Below are 23,846 nucleotides of genomic sequence, written 5' to 3' on the forward strand. Positions count from 1 at the left end.
TGACGTTTTCAAAACACGTGACGTCACGCCGCGGCGCGGGGGCGCGCGGACACGGAATATAGCGGCAGTCAGTAGCGAGCCAGTGTGTGTGTTGGACCTTCCATCAAGCCACGGACCCCCTTGAAGACGTCTCCCGCAGTCGGAGACGAAACGTTGGGAATCACCACAGAATTCATCAACCGACCACGGCATAACAGCCCGGATAATTATAATGGACATGATATTTCCGGCCGTGAAAGTTTACGTTTTAGTACTCATTTGTCAGTCAGACACACTCATTGGCTGGTCCCGGCGGAGGTTCGAGTCCTCCCTCGGGCATGGGTGTGTGTGTTTGTCCTTAGGATAATTTAGGCTAAGTAGTGTGTAAGCTTAGGGACTGATGACCTTAGCAGTTAAGTCCCATAAGGTTTCACACGCGTTTGAACAATTTGAACATACTCATTACTCTTCGCACTGCCCCTCTTTGAACATCGTTGATGTCCCTCGTCAGACCGGCCATACATGAGCAATATTCGAGTATGGGACATACAAGTGTTTTGTATGCAATCCCTTTTGTAAAGAAACTGCTGCTTCTCAGCCTCATACGAGTAAATTGTGGCCAGTCATTTGCTTTGACTACACCGGGCCAACCTGGTAACTCCATTTCATACATCAATATTTGTACGACACAACTTGCTCTGGTTCTCACGTACTAATCCGTCAGTCAAAGAATACCGTTTTTTTACTTTTCGCCAAGTACTCAATTTTGTATTTCCATACATTAAGTGTTAGTCATCAGTCTCTGCTCGAGGCTGATATTTTGTCGAGATCTAACTGGATATTACTGCAATTTTTATGGGGTGGAGTTTCTTCATAGATAAGAGCTTCATTTCCAAATGGGACAGCTCAGGCCTGGGAGCCAAGTGTTCCACAGTGCGAGTTTCACCCTGTCTGCTCATTCCCCATACGTCCTACAAAATGCACACTAGACCTTTCATCACATTCAAATGGCTAACCAATATTTCGCCATTCGAATTATTTGTTAGCAACTTTTGCTGCTGCTGTATAATTCTTTCTTTTCTCACAGTAAAATAAACACACACCTACCAAAAGATCCATTCTAAAATCATTTCTTCTCCACGCTTTCCTCTTGCAGACACACCACACTATATGGACAACAGCCAAGTAACAAACAGCGAAATATTAAAGACTGGAATCATTCAAGCGTGCAGCTACCTAATATCCTGCGTCTAAGTTCTGCGAATGACAAAACCATCGACAAGTAAGCGCCCAGTTGCTTGTAATTCCCAGAAGGGGAATTCTGGGACATTTCTCAGTAGCAGTACATGTTAAACTGCAATCCAATAGTATAGATAGACCTTTTTGCGTACAGGGAAGGCGGAGACCACTTGATCTGATGGAAACAATGCGGCAAGTGATTTTTCTTTCATTTGGCTTGACATGTATCAGCTATCTGCAGTAGGAAAGACGATCATAGGGCCATATCACGTCACATTCTGACATACATCTAGAGAAAAGTCGGGTAGTATCTGACACGTAAAAACAAAAAAAGCACTCCGTCTTCAGGCCACGAGTGGCCTACCGAGACCATCCGTTCGCCGTGTCATCTTCATGTGGAGGATGCAGATAGGAGGGGCGTAGGGTCAGCATACCGCTCTCCCGGTCGTTATGATGGTATTCTTGACCGAAGCCGCTACTATTCGGTCGAGTAGCTCCTCAATTGGCGTCAAGAGGCTGAGTGCACCCCAAAAGAGTATCTGACACGTAAGGTTTCTCATAATTAGAATTTTTACTGAAGACGGTCTTGCAACGTTCTTCACACTAAACAATACTGTTGTACGTTACTTAATAGAATTATAACACCCACTGTCGTAAGATTATACATGTATTGTCTTCTTTATATTTTTCATCTCTTTACATTTTCATCTGTTAATTTTTGAGGCGTTCTATCGGATATGCAACTGAAATGTGTAAAAAATGTAATTTTTGCTACAAAAGGATTTGAACTATACCGTAATTGGTTATAAACATTTATTTGACGTAAGTACAAGTTATACATCGTTAGCATTAAGTTACCACGTCTCGATAAGAGTGACTCAAAATAGCGAAAATTGAAAATAAAAGTCATTGAATTAAAGTTTTGAACATGATAAATCCAAATCAACTTATTAGTTTGACATTTAGTAAAAAAAAAATCCATCACACGTGTATCAAAGACTGTTCAGCTAGATAAGAGCACAATTGTCATGGGCTCAACCCTTATAAACGTGACACTGAATCCAGTCATTCATTGCAAATTATTCGGAATGTCTGTTTGGTTCTCTTTCCGTCTTTCTTTTGGAACTTCAGTTTTGTTTTAGTTTTTTTCTTTTAGAATTTTATCATTTTTCTTTCAGTTTCGGCCCTGGACGGTACTTTAAATTTCTATGGTTGAACTGCTTTTCAGCTTTTCTTCTCCTCTCTTTCTCTTCCTTTAAGCGATTCTCTTCTCTTAACTACTTTTTATTTCGGCTAAAATCCTTGTCTCCCTTTCTTTCTGTTTCTTCTGATTAAGCTATACTTTCAGTGGCGTCGGCAGGGGGATTTCACTTTGTTCTCTATGATTTTTCACGTTTCAAATTTTGTGCTGGAACAGTTCGAAAGAGATGAAATCGGCATTCTATAAGAGTCAGCCACAGGGCAGTTTGCTCCTTCAGCACCACTACTTAATCGGTCTTCCTGGTCTTCTCCCATCTCTTCATTTGTCTTGTTCTGAAGACACATCCAATGGTGAGGAAGTAGAAGTACTAGGGAAATAAACCTTTTCACAGACGTTTGATGTACGATAGATCTTCCTTGATCGTACATTGGCCTTGTCATGTTAGATGTGTAGGGAACATGGAAAGGCTCTTTCAAATCTTGACTTGTTCAGCGATGGCGCACAATTTAAATCGCTGAAAACACATCCGTCTAATGGCAAAATAACTGTGTGCATGAAGCCTGACAGTAACATTTCTATTCGACGTATTTTAGAAAAGGCAATATTTACCAATACAACTATGTCGTTTAGCGTAATGTGCAAGTTGGAAATTTTCGCGTCCAGAAAGAGCATGCCTCGCGGTATGCACTTTTGAAGAGCCTGTAAAGTTTTATGTAACTGGTGTTGGAGGGGAAAACAAGGGTAAAAGCTATCACTACAAAATATTTTTGGTTTGAGTAACCACTCGCAATCAGCAGGGAGGGTCTTATGTAAAGGTTTCTAACTACCGCTACCAGTCACAAAATTTGTGACATTGTTTTCGTTAATGCCATATAGCCTGATGATGAGATATTCCCTCGAAACATGTCGTACACTAAATAAATAATATATTAGTTAACAAATTTTGTGACTGGTAGCGGTAGTTAAAAAACTTTACATATTTCTTGAGACAGTCACGGTCGAAAAATAGTCAAAAAGGGAGGATCTTTTTCGGTTGGATTCACCATATCTTTAAAAAGTTGCAACCATTTCAGAAAATCCTCGATAGTTATCCAGCTATTTGGCTGTTGTGCATCCTTGCATCCTTTTTCAAGTCACTATCTAGTCTGGCGCAAGGAAATACACAAATTGGTGGTACAGACAAGAAGCATCTACAGAGAGCAAAAGGGTGACATTTGTGCCTGTTTCGGCTGAAGTTAGTTTTCCTATTTGATTTTTGCCTTTCACAGACATGACTTTAAGCCTGTCAGTATGGGCACAAGTTATAACTATGTTAAAAATATTTGCATGGTGAATTTACACTCGTGCATCAGCTCACCCAATTTGTCAAAAAATCTGCCAACTTATTCCTTGTTGAAAACGCTGCCCGCTACGAACTCGTGGATTCAGTTGTCCTCAGCTTTACGACTTCATATCGCTTCATAAAATCACAGTAAAAGTCTTCACCCGCTTTCATTTTTGTCTTATTGAAACGATATTTTATTTTTAGCAGCTCTGCATACTTGCACTTACTCAAATGCATAACCTGGCTGTCCAAGTATTTAACAGGATCGTACAATACTGTTTCCTGTTCATCACTGAACGTCCTCCGAAAAAAAATTTTTTTTTTCTGAAACAGTTTTCATGGTCACCTCTTTGTTTTCCTTTCAAGATGTAAGTGTATCACTAAGTATTTCTTGGAACTGAATATATCTAATTCGCTTCTCTCACTATCATTTCAACAATTCAGACTTTTTCTGCAGTTTCCTTCTTGCTATTTTCATCTCATTTATGTCATGTTTGATCCATGTTTGCCTGTTGGAGCAATAGAAACGTAAAAAATTCTAATTTTATGCTATCTGTTGTGTCTGGTACAACCCCAAAGTACTGCTGTGGTTGTTTAACATTCCCATGGTTATTACTTGGGCCAGACATAGTCAAGACCCACAACGTAGATAATATTATCAGGTCTATCTAAAGACACAATAAAAATGTAATATTACTTATTGGCCAACAAAACGCAACATTCCAAAGTTAAGTTCGTGCACCGAAAATCTCACTAGAAACAGAAATTTGTTGTCAGTCACTTTTAAACGCTCTGTTGTTTTGATGCAAAATCGCGTGAGAGATCTTGTTCTGCCATGGCCCACATTGCACCAGCACCATATGTGCTACCACTAGCGCTATGATTTGGAAACAGCTCTTGTCCGATACAACGTTACCGGATCTCCCTTACTACTTCATAAGGAACTCAGTAGAAAAAGGCACTCTCTTGGCAAAGAAAAATATTCTGTCTCAATCGGGCTATGCAATCACTCTGCTGGATGCAATATTCATGGCGAAATTTCCCAGCTGCCACTTCATTCCCCCAGTTCTTCATATTTGACGCTTTCTGACTGCATTCTTTTTCAAGGCTTCAAGAGAAACGCTGTTAGGATTAAATTCAGGGCGGATGAATAATTATGGAGCATACAAATATCTGTTTTTCAGGACTAGAGAAGTAGAATTTTTGAAGGGTTAAATAGCTGGTTTTAATAATTCGAGCTACAAGCAGGCAGCGGTCATACATTCAAGACGATAACATAATTTTGTTACAAATCACTAACTTTGCAATCGCCCCGTCTGTAAGACAACTCATGTGAATGCACTAGCGGTTTACATGTATTTTGCAGTTCATGACGATCCCAGTACAACAAAGCCGTCAACACGAACTGTGAAACGGCGAATATTGAAACGTGGCTCGATACTGCAAGATTTTAGAGATCCATTATTACAGGTTCAGAATGAACTGCTTGTGAGACCATATCACGACTGTCTACTAAGAATTTCGGTGGAACCGTAGTACTTACGTTGCCTCACCACTGTATGAAACACCCGCTATGGCTGCTACTGAGTTCGCCTGCATACATAGGCTACCCTGCAACGCTTCTACTCACAACGCTTACTTCTGAATCCTCAATGCAATATTATTCCACGCAAGGAAAGCGACAATTTAGCCTTGTAGCAGGTTTGTCGTAGCATCCGAAAATACGACAAAATTGCATGCTTATCAAACACCAAAATCCAGCTGAAAATTTGAGAGGGATTGTAAATAAGTTACTTATTGCTTGGCACTTGTCCCTCATAGGTGTCATGGATTCTCAACTAACGTCCGCAACACAATCCTGTTTCATTTATAAAGAACAATGTTTGAAGTAACATAGTTCGTGCAAATGAACTATATCTGCTCACTGTAGTACCTACCAAAAACCCGTAAAATTCAACATTCATCTACTGTCACGTTCCGCTTTTGTTTTTTCTATATATAAGATGAATTATGTGTTCTCTGGAGACAAACATCAAACAACAGAAATTTCATACATGCAACCATTCACTCAAAATATTGTTGGTGGGAGCATGAAAGAACACGTATTTTGACTGAAAAGAACTGGGCATTATTCTTCTGTGATAATTACCTAAAGATTACCTGTCTAAACACGTGGCTACATTAATTTTTTTTACTCAAAGAAACACACACGAATTTTCAACAATTACTCATATGCAATTCTTAAGCGGATTCTGAACTTCAAACCTTCTTATCACTTAATTTATGTGGTATGTTTTTTGCAGTTTTTTCTTTCTTGTCTGACAAACTGGAAGTTTTTCAATCATGCACGGAAACAATTCCAGATATCCTCAGCATTATGCCTTTTTAGTAGAGCCTCCACTACGTGAGCCTCTATAACACTTTCATGTATTCTCACCTCCACTTATACTTTTTCTCTAAATCCATTTGCAAAAGTGAGTCGACTCATCGAAAGAGTGTGTAATACATTCCACACACTGCTCATCCTGCGTCTACAGTTTATTCACTTTCACAGCATTAGTGAAATTAAACGAAATTTTGCGTATAAAATGATCAGTGGCAACTGCGAGGTTTCGTTCGCTGTGTAATTCTGTTATCTTGTGTATAAGTGTACAGGATGCTTCTCACAGACATGGATACTAACGAGATAAACAAAATCGTGATACAATCTGACACTTGAATGAATATGGAGGGGAAATTTATACCTCGATCAGAAAAATCACAGTATGTTCTTGAAATTTATTTGAAACTTCAGTAGTCGCCAGGTTTCTTTTTTGATTCCCTAACTATTTTGACCCCTTCCCTTTGTTAGAATGTTTGTGTCGTGTAGATTAACTATACCTATGGCAGTGTTTATGCACAAGGCGGCCATGTTTAAGAACAAAAAAAAACATGTAAAATACTGAAAGGAGAACTATAAAAAACTTGTATAATATTAAAATGAGGTTATGCATTTTGTGGAAGTTGGCTCGATGTCACTGGCTATGAATCTAGTTCTCTCTTTAATTTCATTTGTCTCGTTGTCACACTTCTTTCTTAAGTACTACATACATACAGTATGGTACATCATAATCTATTCCAAAAACTAGTTCCCATTTTCGACTGTTGTCTAGTTCAATATCATTTGTTTATAGAATTTAAATCCTATTAAATTCTATTATATTCAGTTTCTTGGTCCTTTTCTTTACTGACCTTTTCCATATTTTTTGCTTCCTACTTTTGAATGATGTGTATTTAAGTACTGGTTAGACTATATTATTTGCTATTAAATTATATTAAAAATTTCGTCCTTCTGATATCAAACTCGCTCTTACATAATAGTCTTGTGTATATAAATAAACACTTGTCAATAAGAGAAGTCATTATTGTGTTTCTAAGTTTCTCTTTTTCTTATTTTAATTGTTTTTTAACAAATTTCTTAAATGAGTTCTTAAAAACAGTTATTAATACATGTACATATTCTGTTCATATTACATTAAGACAGGTATAAATGAATTATATTTCCATTGTAAATTCTTATTTGGATTTTTTACTCTTAATCCCAGCGCCATGAAAGATAACAATCGTCTAAAAAGTTCTTTTTCAATTATATGTGCTGTCTGCATTTCCTGTAAGGTTTATCACTATATCGTCTCATACCATTTTTAATATTTCTTTGTTCAAAACTGTGCACCTAATTATTTTTTAAACTCTAGCTCATCCCTTTCAACAGTATTTTCAATACTGTGCATAAACTGATAATCACAATACTACATTCTATGTTCATGAGTTATTTCACATTCTGCATGATTACAAGTGAACTCATCCACCATTGTTGCATGAATTTTATTCTACCACAGCGGACTTGGTGAATTACATTTTTAGTTATTCTTATTTTGGGTCCACTGTGCAAATAACTAAGTTTTCTGCATCTCTGTTCAATTTTGTTGTAGTGCTACGTAGTGTAGCTGAGTGCTTGATAAAATAGTGCATGAAGATTGTCACATGCATGTCACTTCCGTTCAATCTTTCAGCAGCTCTGATAGCTCCACTGTCACACATTGTAAATTATCTAACCTTGGCAATGTTACGCCCAAGAATGTGCAAATCATCACGAGACAGTTTCTCAAAAAGTTGATCATTCGCTAGCTAGGGCGTTAGTTCCTTATCCCATAGACCAAATCTTATCATATGGAAAGTGCTAAACAAGATAATACTCAGACAATTGAGAACGATATTTACATGACAATATGTTGGCCATTTACAGATTTGAGAGTACTTACGTCTATTTAAGAATTTCTCAGTTGCACAGAAGACGCTCTTAAGAATAAAAAGCTGTAATAAACTTTTGAAGAAATTTCAGGACTCGGTCAGCCTTTTATTTTCTTTATCAACGAGTTTCATAGCTTTGCATTACAGGTTTTTTCCCTTTTAGTATTTGTGAATACTACTATTATTCTCAAACTTCTGTGGGCTGTTGACAACAAATATCATCAGTGAATACATATGATGGGAGGTTGACATTAATATTCCCAAGTGCTTAAACATACACCAATTTTTGAATGGCACACACAATAGTAATTACTTTCTTAACTGCAAAGAATTCTTTGTATCTAATTCGGGAGCTACCCCACAATATTAATCCGTAGGATATCAGTGAATTAATATATGAAAGTCATTCACTTCTTTAGGTTTCTTGCCAATTATCTCCAAAAGAGTAACGCGCCTAGGGACACCCCATCTAACATCGCGTGGGAGTCCTGTAGCTTGTATCCGATGGACCATTGCACATTTACTGTAACTCTTACACCTTTCCAATGACGATGCAACACAGAAATCGCGTCACGATTGAAATTTGTATGCTACATGACAACTTTTCTACAGCGGACTAACACAGAAAGTCACTACATAGATGCCCTCCTGGGAGTCTGGTATCTTTTATCCGATGCACAACTGTCCTCTTTCTGTAACAATAGTACCCACACACTGACGATACGACGTACAAATTGCGTCGCATTTGAGAACTATAGGTTTCCTGACACTTCCTGGCAGATTAAAACTTCTTAATTTCTGTTCCCCCGGAGTTGTCACTTACTCTGATGGCAAAAGTACCTGAACCTAAAAGTTTTGGCAGGTATACCATGTTGTACTTTCAGCTTAACCTTTCATCAAGACGCCCACCTAAGAATTTTGATATTTCTAAAGTATAAAATTGGGTACGCAATGTTTCTTCAAAATCAATAACAATGCGAATTCGACTGAGGATGAGAAGAGAACAAATTTCAACACAGACTAACCACAAATGTGAACGGTCCTATGGACTTGGTGATAACACACTAAACATCGTGGCTCTCTGTTCTTCGTCACATGTCTAAATACATGATTAAGTTGAGATATTTCCCCAAGACGATTAAAATACCACATTTTAGGTCTTCCTGTAAGAAAGGGACTTTACACATGTCAGTAACTATTAGGCAGTGTCACTCCTTGCATCATTTTTCCGCAAAATGTTCGAAAAGGGAATCTATTCAAGAGTTATCGCCCATTTACTGCAAACATAATTTTTTTTTTTTCATTTGGAGAAATCGTTTAAATTTCTGCCAATGAGTACACTTAAAGGCAATACTTAATTCCACACCAGTACAATCAGGCTTAATATATTGAATGAGAAGCTGTAGCTTTTCTTACTTTCATAAATATCAGATGGAGAAACTGTGTTTATCCCAGGTAACGGAGACCGTGAACATATTCTAAACATCGGACAGCTTATAGAGAAGGCAGAGGAGTATAATACTGAAATGTTTATGTGTTTCGTGGATTACAAGAACGTTTTCGACAAGGTGAAATGGTCACACTTATGGACTATCCTCATCGAGATGTGTACACCAACTTTTCGAACACAGCGAAAATATGATTCAGTAAGACCTTCTTAGACATCTTTCCTGCTAATGCTGACGTGAGACAACGTTGCATGCTCTTTCCACTAGTGTCCAATGCATATAGTGAGCATATTATGAGGGATGTTCTTGAAGACTGTCATCGCTGAAGGTGGCAAAAAAATCAACAATATCAGGTACTCAGATGATATACATAACTGCAACAGACAATCAACTGGAAACCATCATGCGAAGGCTGGCCGAACGATGCAGAGAATATGGTCTTGAAATCAACAATACAAAGACCCAAGTGATGATTGTAGATCACTAATGGCTCACTAATGACAACAGACCTGATGTTACAAATATTGCTAGCTCGAGGTCGTCAAACACTTCGAATATTTTGATAGCGAGCCTGAGATCCTTGGGCTCATTTCGATTGCGAGAAATTCTACAACAAAACTCGGTCGCATCTGGAAAGACACCTCCGTCTCTGCCAAGACAAAGCTCACCCTCGTCCCAATTCTGATGTTCCCTATCGCGACCTGTGCAGCAGTAACTTGGATGAAAGAGACGGCGGATCGTCCCAAGATTGATGCTCTGGAAATGCTGTGTTATAGAAGATTACTTCGAGTACCACAGAGAGCACATAGAATTAATGAATCGATCTTGAGGTACATCGGCATCAGAACAACGCTGTCGACACTTGACAACCAAAATCAGCTGAAATATTTTGGTCACGTTGCCAGAAGGCATGAGGCAGTGGAAAGAACAATGATAGAAGGAAAGTCGACGGTCGAAGACCGAGAGGGCGCGCACCATTATGGTGGGTAAACGATATTAAGAGCGTGACCAAGATGGGCTTGCAGCGGGCAAGTCACCGTGCCCAAAACAGCTTCGTGGAGACAGGTCGTCCAGGGGCTCACCACGAGATGTCACTACACTGCTGCGTAGGGTTAGGCCAAAGACAGAGAGATAGTACTCCATACCCGTCGACTACGTATACAAGTAACGGGCCATGTGACCCATGCATGTGACCAACTCTGAGGGCAGCCAGGTGTGTTCGCACGGTTTCATGGTTGTTTGAGGAAGCCTCAAGGATGTGTAAGAATGAACAGTAGCCACAATGAGCAATTTCTGTAGAGTAAACAGATGGCTGTCATATGATAGAATGTCCTATGATGTCAACAGAGTATTCGTTTTCGCACTCATGTTTATAACACTTTTTTAGATTTGACCAGTACTCTCTCCTAGGGGTGATAATCACATCATGGGGAACAACTTTTGTTCGAAACATCGCTGATGCTTCCTAGTGATGCTAAGCGTCCTTTTGCGTAGTTTTATGCACCTGAGAGGCGGCAAGGCATACTTTATGGCGAGCATATGCTGTGTGTTTTGTCTATAAACCGGTCATACGCTCTGTATGAAAGAGGGTAGTCACAGCGAAATTCAAGTTCCTCATTTGCTTCTAATGTTCTTCCTCACTTACAGACGCTCATTCTTAAGGTTTTATAATTGAAAATTACTCTACCAATTTACTGGAGTAGGTAGTATGCAGATGGAACACTCTTGGTTAGTAGACAACAAAAACTGAAACGTCGTTGTGTGGAAGTTGTGTGGAACTGTGAAAAAAAATTAGTAAACTATACAAACTGAGTAGTCCATGCGAAGATATGTAACATAAAGGAGAATGGGAGTAAAGGAGCGCCTTGGTCCCGTGGTTAGCGAGAGCAGCTACGGAACGAGAGGTCCTAGGTTCAAGTCTTCCCTCGAGGGAAAAGTTTAATTTTTTATTTTCAGTTTATGTGACAAACTCTTATGTTTTCGTCACTTTTTTGGGAATGATTATCACATCCACAAGAAAACCTAAATCGGGCAAGGTAGAAGAATCTTGTTACCCATTCGCTAAGTGTACAAGTTAGATAGTTCGACAACATATTCCTGTCATGCCGTCACCAGTGTCGTATAGAATATATCAGATGTGTTTTCCTGTGGAGGAATCGGTTGACCTATTACCTTGCGATCAAATGTTTTCGGTTCCCATTGGAGAGGCACGTCTTTTCGTCTACTAATCGCACGGTTTTGCGGTGCGGTCGCAAAACACGGGCACTAAACTTATTACAGTGAACAGAGACGTCAATGAACGAACGGACAGATCATAACTTTGCGAAAATAAAGAAAGTGAAATTTTCAGTCGAGGGAAGATTTGAACCAAGGACCTCTCGTTCCGCAGCTACTCACTCTAACCACGGAACCACGGGGCTCCCAAGCTCACATGATCCATTATGTTGTCTATCTTCCGAAGGACTACTGAGTTTGTATATTTTACTAATTTTTTTCATAGTTTCACACAACTTCTTCCTGTTTTCTCGATTGATCTGTGTTCAGTTTTTCAAGGCCTATCCACTGTGCCAACTTATAACTAAATCTGAGGGGGGTGCGATGGGGAGGTTCCCTTGTAAGTGTGAGCGGTGACTATGCAGATAAGTAGCTGGAAAGTTTGGCTAACCGTGGAAAAAAAACCGTTTGGATTTTTACTGTAGTTTCCATTCCCCGACCAGTCGTTCCTTACCATCCGAACAGCCCTCGTATCGTACACTCACTGTCGGCATTCTTACTGTTTTAGATCTTAGGCAATCTCTTGATATCTACATTTTGGTACTATTAACGTCGTTATGCAGAATCTCAACTGAATGGCCTCACGTTTCCTCGGCCCTTTCCCTATTGTCCAAGTTTCACTACTATCCATTGTTGCGCTAAAGTCATACTGCTCCACCAATTATGTCTTATGTTTATGTTTATAGTTTACAGAACTCTTTCTTCTCCTACATCACTGAGCCAATGATCTTCTCGAACTGCTCATCTCTTTACTTAATATCGATGTCCTTTAATGGAAATTTTGTGAGCAGCAGGCTGCCTTCTTCACTGAACATTTCCGCCAGCACCCTCAATTACTTGAGTCAGAAGTTCAGTATTAGCGGTCTGTACACTTCGAGCCAGTTAAAGTTTTCTTGCATGTATTCGAATGAATGGGAGATAAAATTAGTTTGTTATATTTTAAAATCCCGCTAGTAAACTTTTTAAACTTTAGCTGTTTTATGCAAAGATTTTAAGACACTCTGTATACCACACACCTGCAGGAGAAACCATAAAAACTGCATAGGGGCCTTGCTTACGTGCGAAAGTTTAATGGCACAACGCTGGTAGCAGCTCAAGGAAGTGTCTTGACGTCAGTTACCCTAGGAACAATAGTTCCGTTAATATTGCTATTACTGGTGTGGAGTATGTGATCAGATTTATTTAACAATTCTTTTCAAAAGTCATAGAGCCCTAAATTAGATGTTTGGGTCTCTGGTACGTCACGTTAAACAAAGAATAGCATCCTTTAAAGGAATCATTGATTGTGCCACAGGTGAGCGCCTCCGACAACACGACGCACATCCCTCGGGGTGAAGGAGGCGCCATCGAGTCCGGCTCCCGGCTGATCCTGCGCGATGGCACCACCGGCGCTTTCGACTCAGTCAGCTTGGACGGCGACCTCGGCGCGCTGCCCGGAGGCACCGTGCTGGTCTCCTCCTCCAGCACCGCGGGCGGCGCTCGCTCCAGCAGCAAGTTCGCCACCTCCTCCTCGTCCGTGTCCAGCTCCTCCCAGATGAGCAGCAGCCACCGCCAGCAGGAGCAGTACCAGCAGAGCTTCCAGTCCTCCAGCTCGAGCTCCAAGCAGCAGGATATGCGCTCCTCCTCCACCACGGAGTTCGTGTCCGGCGGCGAGGTGGTCTCTGTCGGCGACTCCAGCTTCTCGACCTCTGGCGACGTCCTGGAGAGCTCCACGTCCTCCTCGTCGACGGTGGTCCAGCAGGGCAGCAGCTCCAGCACCAGCAGCAAGAAGTTCAGTCAGCGCTTCCACAGCGACGACCTTGCCGGGGGAGACGTCAGCATCACTCTCCCGGCGGACAACGCCGCCCTGATCACTGTGGCCGCGGGCCGCGACGTCATCCAGCGCATTCCGGCAGGGTCTTCCGCGGTCGATGTGAGCCTCACGGGTGGCACCACTGTCTCGAGTTCGCGCTCCACTACGGCTGAAGAAAGGGTGGCCTCGTCTACGACTTCCACGAGCAAAGTGGTCGAACAACGAATCATGAGCGAGCTGCACGATCTCGACTCCTTCCTGTCGACGCAGCACACTGGCGAATCGACCCCTGCGAGTCCCTACAGCGTAACCGAAATGCGCGACGGCGGCAGCTGGACCGTCGTCTCTTCGACTTCTGGCACGCAGCAAGATAACAGGAGGATCGCCACCAGCAGGGACGACACCAACTCCAGCGAGTTCGTCTTCCGTTCGGGACGGAACGTGAACGAGATTGACACGACCAGTACGCAGCAGACGGACACTGCGGTGAACAGAGACCAAATCTCCACGACAGTTACGAAATCGCGCACTGCAGACGACAATCGAAACGAATCTTTCATCAACAAAGGGAAACTGACGACAGTGACCTCCAGGCGAGACAATGTCGACGACGTGCGCAGTGATTCTTTCATAGACCAGGAACGAGTTTCGTCAGTCAGGTCCAGAACTGATGTTGTGGATGAAACTGACCGTATGTCTACTGTTTCAGAGAAACTCATTTCAACTACAGTAGTGGAAGATACAGGTAACAAACATATTGTGAAGGAAATAACATCCATAATCGTCGAGGACACCGAAGAGATGAAACCAGCTCCAGAGAAGCCGTCTGCACGTGGAGATAAACCGCGCAAGCCGAGCGATGTCATTACCGACAGACCGTCAGCAACGAAAGGGACGCCTAGCGTGGACCGTCCGGCTCCGTCGCCAGAAACGACGAGACCGGAACAGAGGAAACCATCGTCGCAGGACACACCCACGACGAAAGAGCCCACAGACTACACGACCACATATCAACAGTCGTACACCAACAAGAGAATCAGCGTCGATGTGAGCCCCACACACGATGCCTTTGCGAGGTCTCTCAGGGCCTCACCAGAACGTGCGACTCCGGCGTCTTCTACAAGGTCGTCCAAGACTTCGCTCGACAGATCCAGCCCTGCGCGCTTCACGAAGCACACGACGTACCGCAACAGAACGAGTCTCGACCACAGCTTAGCGCACCACGTTAAAACCAGTGCGGATAAGACCATCAGACGCCCGTCTCCCACACGGGAAAGCCCAGAGAAGACTACAAGAAGGACGACACCGACAAGGACGAGCCCTGAGAAGATGACCGGTAGACGTTCTCCCACGAGAACTAGCACTGACAGGCTTACAGACAGGTTCTCACCTTCGCGAACCAGCCCCGACAAGACGGGAGCGAGACCGTCAGCACCCCGCCAGAGCCCAGAGAGGTTACTGAATGGCTCAGCACCCAGGACGAGTCCAGATAGGACTGCACCAACCAGACGGCCGTCGGACAAGACGCCAGGTTACATGGCCCCTATCGGCAGGAAAATTTCCGACAGAACCGGTCCAGAGAAACATTCTCCCGCCAGAACTATACCAGACAGAACACCAGGACACATGACTCCTGATGCGAAGGTTCCATCAGACAGAACGAGTCCCGAAAAGTCTACTCCATCGAGAACATCTCCAGACAAGACACCAAGTTACATGGCACCACTGAACAGGACAACCACAGAGAAAACTACACGCAGACGATCATTTACTTCACCCACCAGAGACAGCCCAGAAAAGAGAAAGACCTCAACGACCTCACCTGAAAAGCCTACACAGAAGCCGGACAGAAGGGTCAGTTCTGGAGACCGACCGCGTGATGTAACATATTCTCCATCGAGGAAAACGTCTGATACTACCACTACCACAACGATCACAAGGGATACTACTGTGAAGAATGCAGTAACCAAGGATAAACGCAGGCTCTCGTCCGGACTGTCGCGTGCAGTTACCAAGAAACGTTCGTCAACTCCTGGCGCATCGCCACACACCAGTCCAACCAGAGATGGTGAGGTTCCCCACAAGGAACGGCAGAGCAGGCCGCGTTCTCGAGGCAGCTCACGCTCAGGGACCGATTCAGAGGTTACAGACGATGAAACAAAGACCACTGAAGTTCCAGATGCCAGTGACAGTGAACCGCGCATTGACGACAGACCAGGATCCAAGAGAAAACCCCTCCCAACATCAACAGATGATGAGCCGCAAACTGACGACGACACACAGAAGATCTCAGATCGCAAAGCTCCACTTGACGACGATGAAAAACCTGAAAGTAGAAGAAAGTCGATTCCGGGGTCTACAAAAGGTGAACCACAAAAAGATGATAAGCGAAAGCCTGAGGCGAGAAAGCCAAGTGTTACAAAACCTAAAGACGATGAAGAGAGTCCTGATGACCGTCGAAGACCACAGTCTGGCAAGAAAGCAGTTCCAGATGCAGGCGACGATCGTCCTGGAACTCGTCCACGCGAGGAACCTTCTCCAGAACGCACTACAAAAACAAGGCGTGGTGACATTAATGTAATTACCGATTTCCTCGATCAGGAGCGTCTTCAGTTATCAAAACCAGATGACAAACATCCTACGAGAGACCAGACAACTCGAGACATTCCAGACGATAAAAAGAAATATGGTGACACAGTAAACTTAATTGAAGCTGAAGCAGGGCGCCAACTGTCACCATCACTAAAAAAGAGACCTACAAATGAAGATTCTTCTCCTGAAAGGAAGGAGCCCATGAGAAGAGCTCCAGGGGAAACAAAATCTCCACTGTCAACAGATGTTAGTCCGTCTAGCAGGACATCACCAGACCGTAAGAAACCAACAGCTGATGAAATATCACCGGGAAAGAGGCCTGATGCCCCCTCTGGAGAAGTAGTATCGCCTACAAAACGAAAGCCTGACGATGAGAAAGTGAAACCTGATGACACAAAAGGAACGAAAATTCCAGTGAGAGGATCTCCTGACAAGGAATCACCTTCACGTGATAAAGGAACACCTAGAGAAAAATCACCAGAGTACAGCTCAGAAGGCTCTGTGTCTAAGGAGCTACGACCGAAGAAGGATACTGGTCGAAGGTCTCCAACAAGGCCTGGAGACAAATCTGAATCGCCAGATTCGAGTCCTGAGAGACGTGGGTTTTCACCAATAAAACGCTTCAGGACAACACCTGACGGCAAACTGACAAAACCTGGCACTATTCCTGGTACAGACGACCATGAACCAGTACCATATAATGAGGCTCCAGAAAATGAACCGAAAGAGACGCCGAGTTCCAGGAGAGAACCTATCAAACCTAGTAAGCCTATATCATCAAGACCAACTGATGAGCGAAAATCTGGCATACCAAAACCTACCCCATCTCCCATTGACAGCACTGATGTAAATGACCGATCTGTGTCGCCTTCGAAGGGAAGACCATCTGAAGAGCGACCATCTATGCTGCCAGTCAGTAAACCAGTACATGGACAGCCTAAAACAGGAAAGTCGCCAGTCACAACTCCCTTGGAAGAGAAGTTCCCGAAGGATGAAATTACCAGGTGGCCTGATGGTCAGAAACCTAAGGACAGATCACCTGATGCACAGAAAAAGGAAACAGAACGACCTCGACAATTACATCCGAGTGACTCGCCGAGGTCACTGAGCCCTGTTAAAGACAGCCCTTCGGCGCTTACCACTGATGACACGAGGGAAAAACTGAAACCTACAGACAGGGAACAGTCGCCTAGTGATGGCCGAAGCCCCCGAAGCAGTCCAGAACGAAGCAGTCCAGAACGTGACTCGTATATAAAAGGACGCCCCACCTCACCAACCAAAAAACCTGGAAGAAGAACACAAGGAGGAGAGTCACCAGATAGAAGTCCAAGTTCAGAGAGCAGCCCAGAACGCAGAAGCCCTCAGAGGCAGCAGACAAAGTCAGGTTCAGATCGTTCGCCTGGAAGCAGTCCTGAACGACAGACAAAACCCAGAAAAGCACCTGAAACACCTCTGCAAAAGAAACCCTCAGATGATGTAACTAGGGGTTCACAGATAAAGAGGCCAACACCAGGAGCTGGCAGGCCCTCTTCAATACCGAGGACGAGCTCTGCACCACGCAGTGATTCGCCTTCTACTGACAGGAGAGTTCCTCGTAGACCGCAGGACAAACAGGTTCCTTCTACCGTGAGACCTACGTCTGAGCCAGCGAGAAAACCGGAGAAACCGGGAAGCCGATTCCCACAGGCTCCAGACATCAGCCACAGGCCAGCTACAACTGTCAGGCAGCCAAAGGCATCTCTACCATCTTCCAGGAGACCGGAAACTCAAAGTGGAACTTCACCAGCAACGAGTCCTGCACGTAGACGACCCGAAAGACCCGAGTCTCCCACTGCCACAAAGAGGCGTCCGAAGACGTCGCCTACCACGTACTCCCCCTCATCCAGTCCTGAGAGACACCAGCCGAAAATGGCGCCTGTACATCCTCGGGACGACAGGTCGTCACAATACAGTCCAGAAAGGAAGACGCCAAAAGACAGCTCGCCTGCCACCAGGCGACCAGCCACTAAAGTCAGACCAACAGAAAAACCAACAGAAAGAGTTGCTCCAAAACCATCACCCAAGTTCGGTCCTCAAACTAGTCCTGAGCGACAACCAAAAAAACCAATCGTCAATGGATATGACAGAATAGCGAAGTCTCCATCTGGACCAAAGTACCCAGACGACAAGAAGCCACTGAAGCCTAACGAAATTCCAACAAAAGAGCCAATGTCTACAAAACCAGGCAAGAAGCCACAACCGCGTCATGATAAAGACCAACCCAGGAAGACAGAAAAACCAGAACAGACGAGATACGCAGCAACAGCTAATTTCATTACACACCTTAGGGAATATGAAAATGATAAGGATGTTAAGAGGCCAAAGCAGAGAAAACCGGATGACGAAGACGATAAATCAACCGACAGGTCGTCGACTGTTTCGAGTCCTGAGACAGTGAAAACAGCAACAGATACACCAAATGATACTGGTGATTTGCATGTGACTTCATCTGACTTCATCGATCGTGAAGCTACTCACACAACCACAACGAGGAAAAGGACCGAGATACATGTTCCTCACGTTACAGACGAACCATATTCTGACAATGATTACGACCTTAATGAAGATGCTCCGAGAAGACCTCGCGACCAAGACAAAACAGCGCCGAAAACTGCTTCAGTATCTATTACTATCTCTTCAAATAAGTCTTTCGATAGACAGAGAACGTACGATAAGACAGATCGGCACGGAGATTACTACAGCGACGAATTTCCCGATGATTTTCCGGAAGAAAATCCACCTGATGAATTCCTTGTTGATGACTCTGACACTGACTTCTCTGAACCTACAAGGAGACCTAAAGGACGTAAACCTAACGACATAAGCAAAATCCAAGAAGAGGAGCCAGGTTTGAAGAAACCTAAACAAGGCCGCCCTGCTGAGAAGCAGCCGACAACAAAGAAACCCGCAGATACACATCCGGCACCTAAACGAACAAAACCATCTGCTGTGAAGCCAGCGGACTCGCGAAGGCCAACTGGAAGACCAGACGGGATGTCGCCTAGTAGCGCCCAGAGGCGACCAGATGCTCACAAACCAACAATCCAATCATCTACTAGGCCTGAAAGACCAGCAAAGCGTATGCCCAGAGATGGTGACGACACGCGGCCTACACGAACAAATTACGAGAAAAATATTATTGTCAGATCCAGTTCTCCCGGTGATATCAAACCACACAGACCAACTACCAAAAAGGAAATCACTGTTTCCCGTGTTACAGATAACAGCCATTCAACCCGATTGACTTCTGTCAAGCAGCGAGTAACGGTGGCCTCTGCTACCACCAGAGTGACTGGCTCGAAGACAGCAAAGGTGACTACGACCATGGTCAAACAGATTGGCAAAAGACCTGTTCCTCAGGATGAGAATAACAGGCGGAAGCCTAAAACGGATCGTCCATCTATGACTACGGTCATGAATCTCAGAAATGCAACTGTGCCTAAAAAGACGGCACCTGCCAAGAAAGGCGCGACAAAACCAAAGAAAATGATGAATGGTGTCAAACCTACAGATGAAACGACTACAGATGAAGAACCTGAAGCCCCTGAATTCATCACAGATGACGAGAAACACAGTATTCTCATGTACACAGAGGATGAAAGCGATATAAATGAACTCGATGACGTGAGGCACAACGAACTGCATTACATATCGAAAATAGACGAGACAACAACTCGAGAAGATCGTCTTATATCATCCACACAAGACAAATTCAGAGGTGACACACTTACCACTCTGGAGGTTCACCACCCCAAATCTTCCCGTGAATCTTCTCCAGAGTATATAAAACGACCTTTGCCCGTCACTGATGATGAAGATGGGGGCAGGCCTCGTTTTGCTGACAAAATCAGCGAGCCAGAAGATGATGATGAAACTGCAAGGAGACCATCAAAGACAGTATTTCAGAAACCCATTTTGCAGCCTGAGCCTTTGGATGAAGAAATTACCGATGATGAAGATAAACGTGCCCCAGAGGTTCCAGGACAGCCTAGACAACCAGCAAAGACACCTTATCGCCCTGAAAAGGTGACTGATGTGAGGGAAGTGGAAACAGATGAAACCACAAACGTCAGTGTCGCTGACAGAGTGACTCAGTTCATAGAAAGCCAGAAAACAGCCACTTCACCTTACCAGCCCAAGCCTCAAGAACCAACAGACGATGAACCAAAAATTGATGACAGTCCAAGTTCAGTGAGTAAAGCAAAAGCTTTATTTGAAACTATAGCAAGTACACAGAAATCGCCTACTTCTCCAAGGCAGATCGATATTCTAAGCAGGCCATCAGTCTTTGAAGCTAGACGAGGTAGTCCACGAGTGACTCCGACAACAGACCAAAGTGGAACACCAAAATTGCCTGGCCGTCCAGCAGAACCAAAGCGGGCAACATGGCCCCCTCAGAGGCCTCCTTCTGATAATGAAGAAGATTATCCTGAATCGCAAAAGCCTGGAAGAACTTTGCCAACAGGTGGCCAACCCAAAGATCTTGACCATCCAGTACAAGACAAAGAACCCAAGAAAGGAACATGGCCTAGCAGGAAGGAGCCCTCTGATTTAGATGGTTATCCACCATCACAACAACCAGACAAGTCACGACCAGATGCTGAAAAGCCAGATGAGCCAGAGAGCCATCTCCATCGTCCTAAGGAACCCAAAAGAGCTACCTGGCCTCCTCAAAGAGTAGAAAGTGATAATGATGACGATGACATTCGTCCTTCACAAAAACCAGACAGGCCCTCTTCTCCTGTTACCCAGACACGTCCAAATGACCGTAAAAGTGGTACCTGGCCCTCTCAGAAGGAACCAGACGTAATAGATGACGATCATCCTTCAGCACATCTGCCTGACAAGAGATCGCCTGACAGCAAGCGACCAACAGATGACAGTCGTTTGGTGCAGCCCAAGGAGCCGAAAAGAAGTACCTGGCCTCCTCAAAAAGAGCCATCTGACATGGACCGACCAAACGATAAACCTCAACCAGTGCAACCAAAAGAGCCAAAGAGAGCTACGTGGCCTCCACAGAGACAACCATCTGATGTAGATGATAGCTATCAACCATCTCCACACAGACCAAAAGGCGATGGTCCTCAAACCAAGCGTCCAGATGACGACTATAGGAGGGAACAACCAAAAGAATCCAAGAAGACCACATGGCCTCCACAAAAACAGCCTTCCGACGTTGAGGACGACTATACGCCTTCACGTAAGCCTTCTAGAACCTCGCCTGACAAGGAACAACCGAAGAGATTCGACGGAAAAAGACCAGAAGTGCCACAAGATGAGTACCCTAGTGATGAGGATTCTGAATACCCAGTTGGTTACAGAAGACCATCTAAAGATACTCCAACATACATTTCAGAGACTCCATATGATACACCACCAGCACGAAAAATTTCGAGGCCAATGGAAGAGCAACCTAGAGATGAACCAACAGTTAAACGGCCTACCGATTCGTATGTCACCACCACAAAAGTAGACTTAACACCAAAACAGAAACAACCATTACATCCATCTGACAAAGAGACATCGCCAGAAAGGAAACAGCCTGTACCTACTGACGAAAAGCCTCGAAAATTCTCGACAGATACTTACACAAAAAGCAAAACACCACAGCGGACCTCGTCGCCAGACGAAAGACACGTTGCTCCATCTAGAAAAGATAGTTCCCCAAGAAGACCACAGCCAGAGACATTCAGTACAGGAACGTATCCGAGGAAGAAGACACCACGTGAAAGCTCCCCAGAGGATCGAGTACCGTCGCCCACGCGCGGCAGGCGTCCTTCCGGTAAGGATGAGCCGGAGCGCTTTTCCACCGCTACTTTCCCAAAGAAAACAGCACCGAAAGACGAGGAGCCGTCGAGAAGAAGCCCACAGAGGGAACAGCCTCGCGGAATTTCAACCGATACGTTCACCAAGAAGAAATCACCTCGGGGAGAATCACCCGACCGCGAGACGTCACCACAGAGGAAATTTTCGACAGACACCTACACGAAAGATAAGTCGCCCAGGGACCGGAGGCCAGACGAGCGCGATAAGTCTCCGACGAGAAAGTATTCTTCTCCTACTAGAGATCGTCCACACGAGCAAACACCTGGAAGAAAGCCGTCGAGTGGGGCTTACCCAGAAAGTGACGGAACGTCACCGACGGCGAAGAGAGATTTTACCAGACCAAAACGTCCAGAAGACTCTCCAAAGGACACATCACCGACGAGAAGGGATACGACGATCGTGAGAGAAAGGCACGACGATTTCTCAAGCGCTACATACACAAAGAAGACATCGCGCGACGTCTACACTGAGGAGAGGGTGTCGCCCACTAGGAAGGAATCAGTACCGCGCCGCGAGTCTCCAGGCGAGGTCAGCCCGACGAGGGCGTCGCCTACGAGGAGAACAGCTCCTGACGACAGAGACCACCCGAAACGGCGCTCGCCCGACAGGGCGCGATCGTCGCCCTCGGCACCACGCTCTTCGCCGACAGACTTCAGAGCGTCGCCCGAAAGAGGCCCCAGGACTTCCCCAACCAGACGGGGAGAGGACTACCCGAGGAGCAGGGAGTCCCCAGACAGGAACCGTTACTCGCCGGACAGGGCAGAACGCTCGCCCGAACGGAAGGAACAGACTCCAGCCACCAAGTCCTCGCCAACTCGCAGGACCTCCGCTCCACGGGAACCTGCTGAGCCGGTCAGGAAGACGTCGACGCCCAAGGACCGGAAGGAGCCGACGCCTCAGCAGCCGGGTGGCAAGTTCGGCGTCGCACTGCGACAAGTCAAGGCCAAGACGGCCACCGGCACCACTACCACCAGCGTCGCCACCACCACCACAACAGCGCAGACGCGACGTCGCAGCGGGGAGGTCCCTAGGCCTAAGGCTCCGGAGGATGAAGAGGACATTGAGCAGATCTTCGACATCGTAGTTCTCGAGAGAATGGTGAGTGTGGCGGAGAATTTGCACACCATGTTGCATTTAGATTTAATTTCATCCTATTTCCACACTGTATGAAAATAGCCGCTAGCTAGAAAGAGAAGGAACACAGGCCTGTGGACAAGAGTTGCACACGCAGCACTTAAAAGCAGTAAATGATAATTAATTGAAACCCTCAGCTGCGACAGGTGTTGTTGATAAACCTCGATGGGGACAGCTGAATATGTGTGTCCCGACCGGGACTCGAACGCGGGGCCTCGTGTTCATATGGCAGACGCACTATCCACCTGAGCCACCGAATACACAGATGAATACCGTGACTGCAGGGACTTATCCCTTGCACGCTTCCCGTGATATCCACATTCCCAACTGTTCACAACCTACATACGTAATGTTCCTAATAGATATTTGCCCATACATTCATTACTCGCGCACACTAAGGTTTCAATTCCCGTAAGAGTTCGGGCACCCTGTGTACATTCGCACAGACGAAGGTCAATGGCTGGGTAGCCTTTAACTATATACAGGGTGTTTCAAAAATGACCGGTATATTTGAAACGGCAATAAAAACTAAACGAGCAGCGATAGAAATACGCCGTTTGTTGCAATATGCTTGGGACAACAGTACATTTTCAGGCGGACAAACTTTCGAAATTACAGTAGTTACAATTTTCAACAACAGATGGCGCTGCAAGTAATGTGAAAGATATAGAAGACAACGCAGTCTGTGGGTGCGCCATTCTGTACGTC

The 23,846-nt window shown here is 44.6% G+C and overlaps 1 protein-coding gene across 3 annotated transcripts in view; it reads left to right on the forward strand.

The window, feature by feature from the left end:
• The window catches only part of LOC124548747 (titin-like), a 491,683-nt gene that overhangs the window by 182,035 nt on the left and 285,802 nt on the right, over nt 1-23,846 (forward strand). For all 3 annotated transcript variants that reach the window (XM_047125191.1, XM_047125192.1, XM_047125193.1), the window contains exon 4: nt 13,050-23,102. In XM_047125191.1, the coding sequence (XP_046981147.1) occupies nt 13,050-23,102 (10,053 nt within the window). The remainder of the gene's footprint in view (nt 1-13,049; nt 23,103-23,846) is intronic.

The sequence above is a fragment of the Schistocerca americana genome, chromosome 1 (assembly GCF_021461395.2).
Source record: "Schistocerca americana isolate TAMUIC-IGC-003095 chromosome 1, iqSchAmer2.1, whole genome shotgun sequence".
Classification (NCBI taxonomy): domain Eukaryota; kingdom Metazoa; phylum Arthropoda; class Insecta; order Orthoptera; family Acrididae; genus Schistocerca; species Schistocerca americana.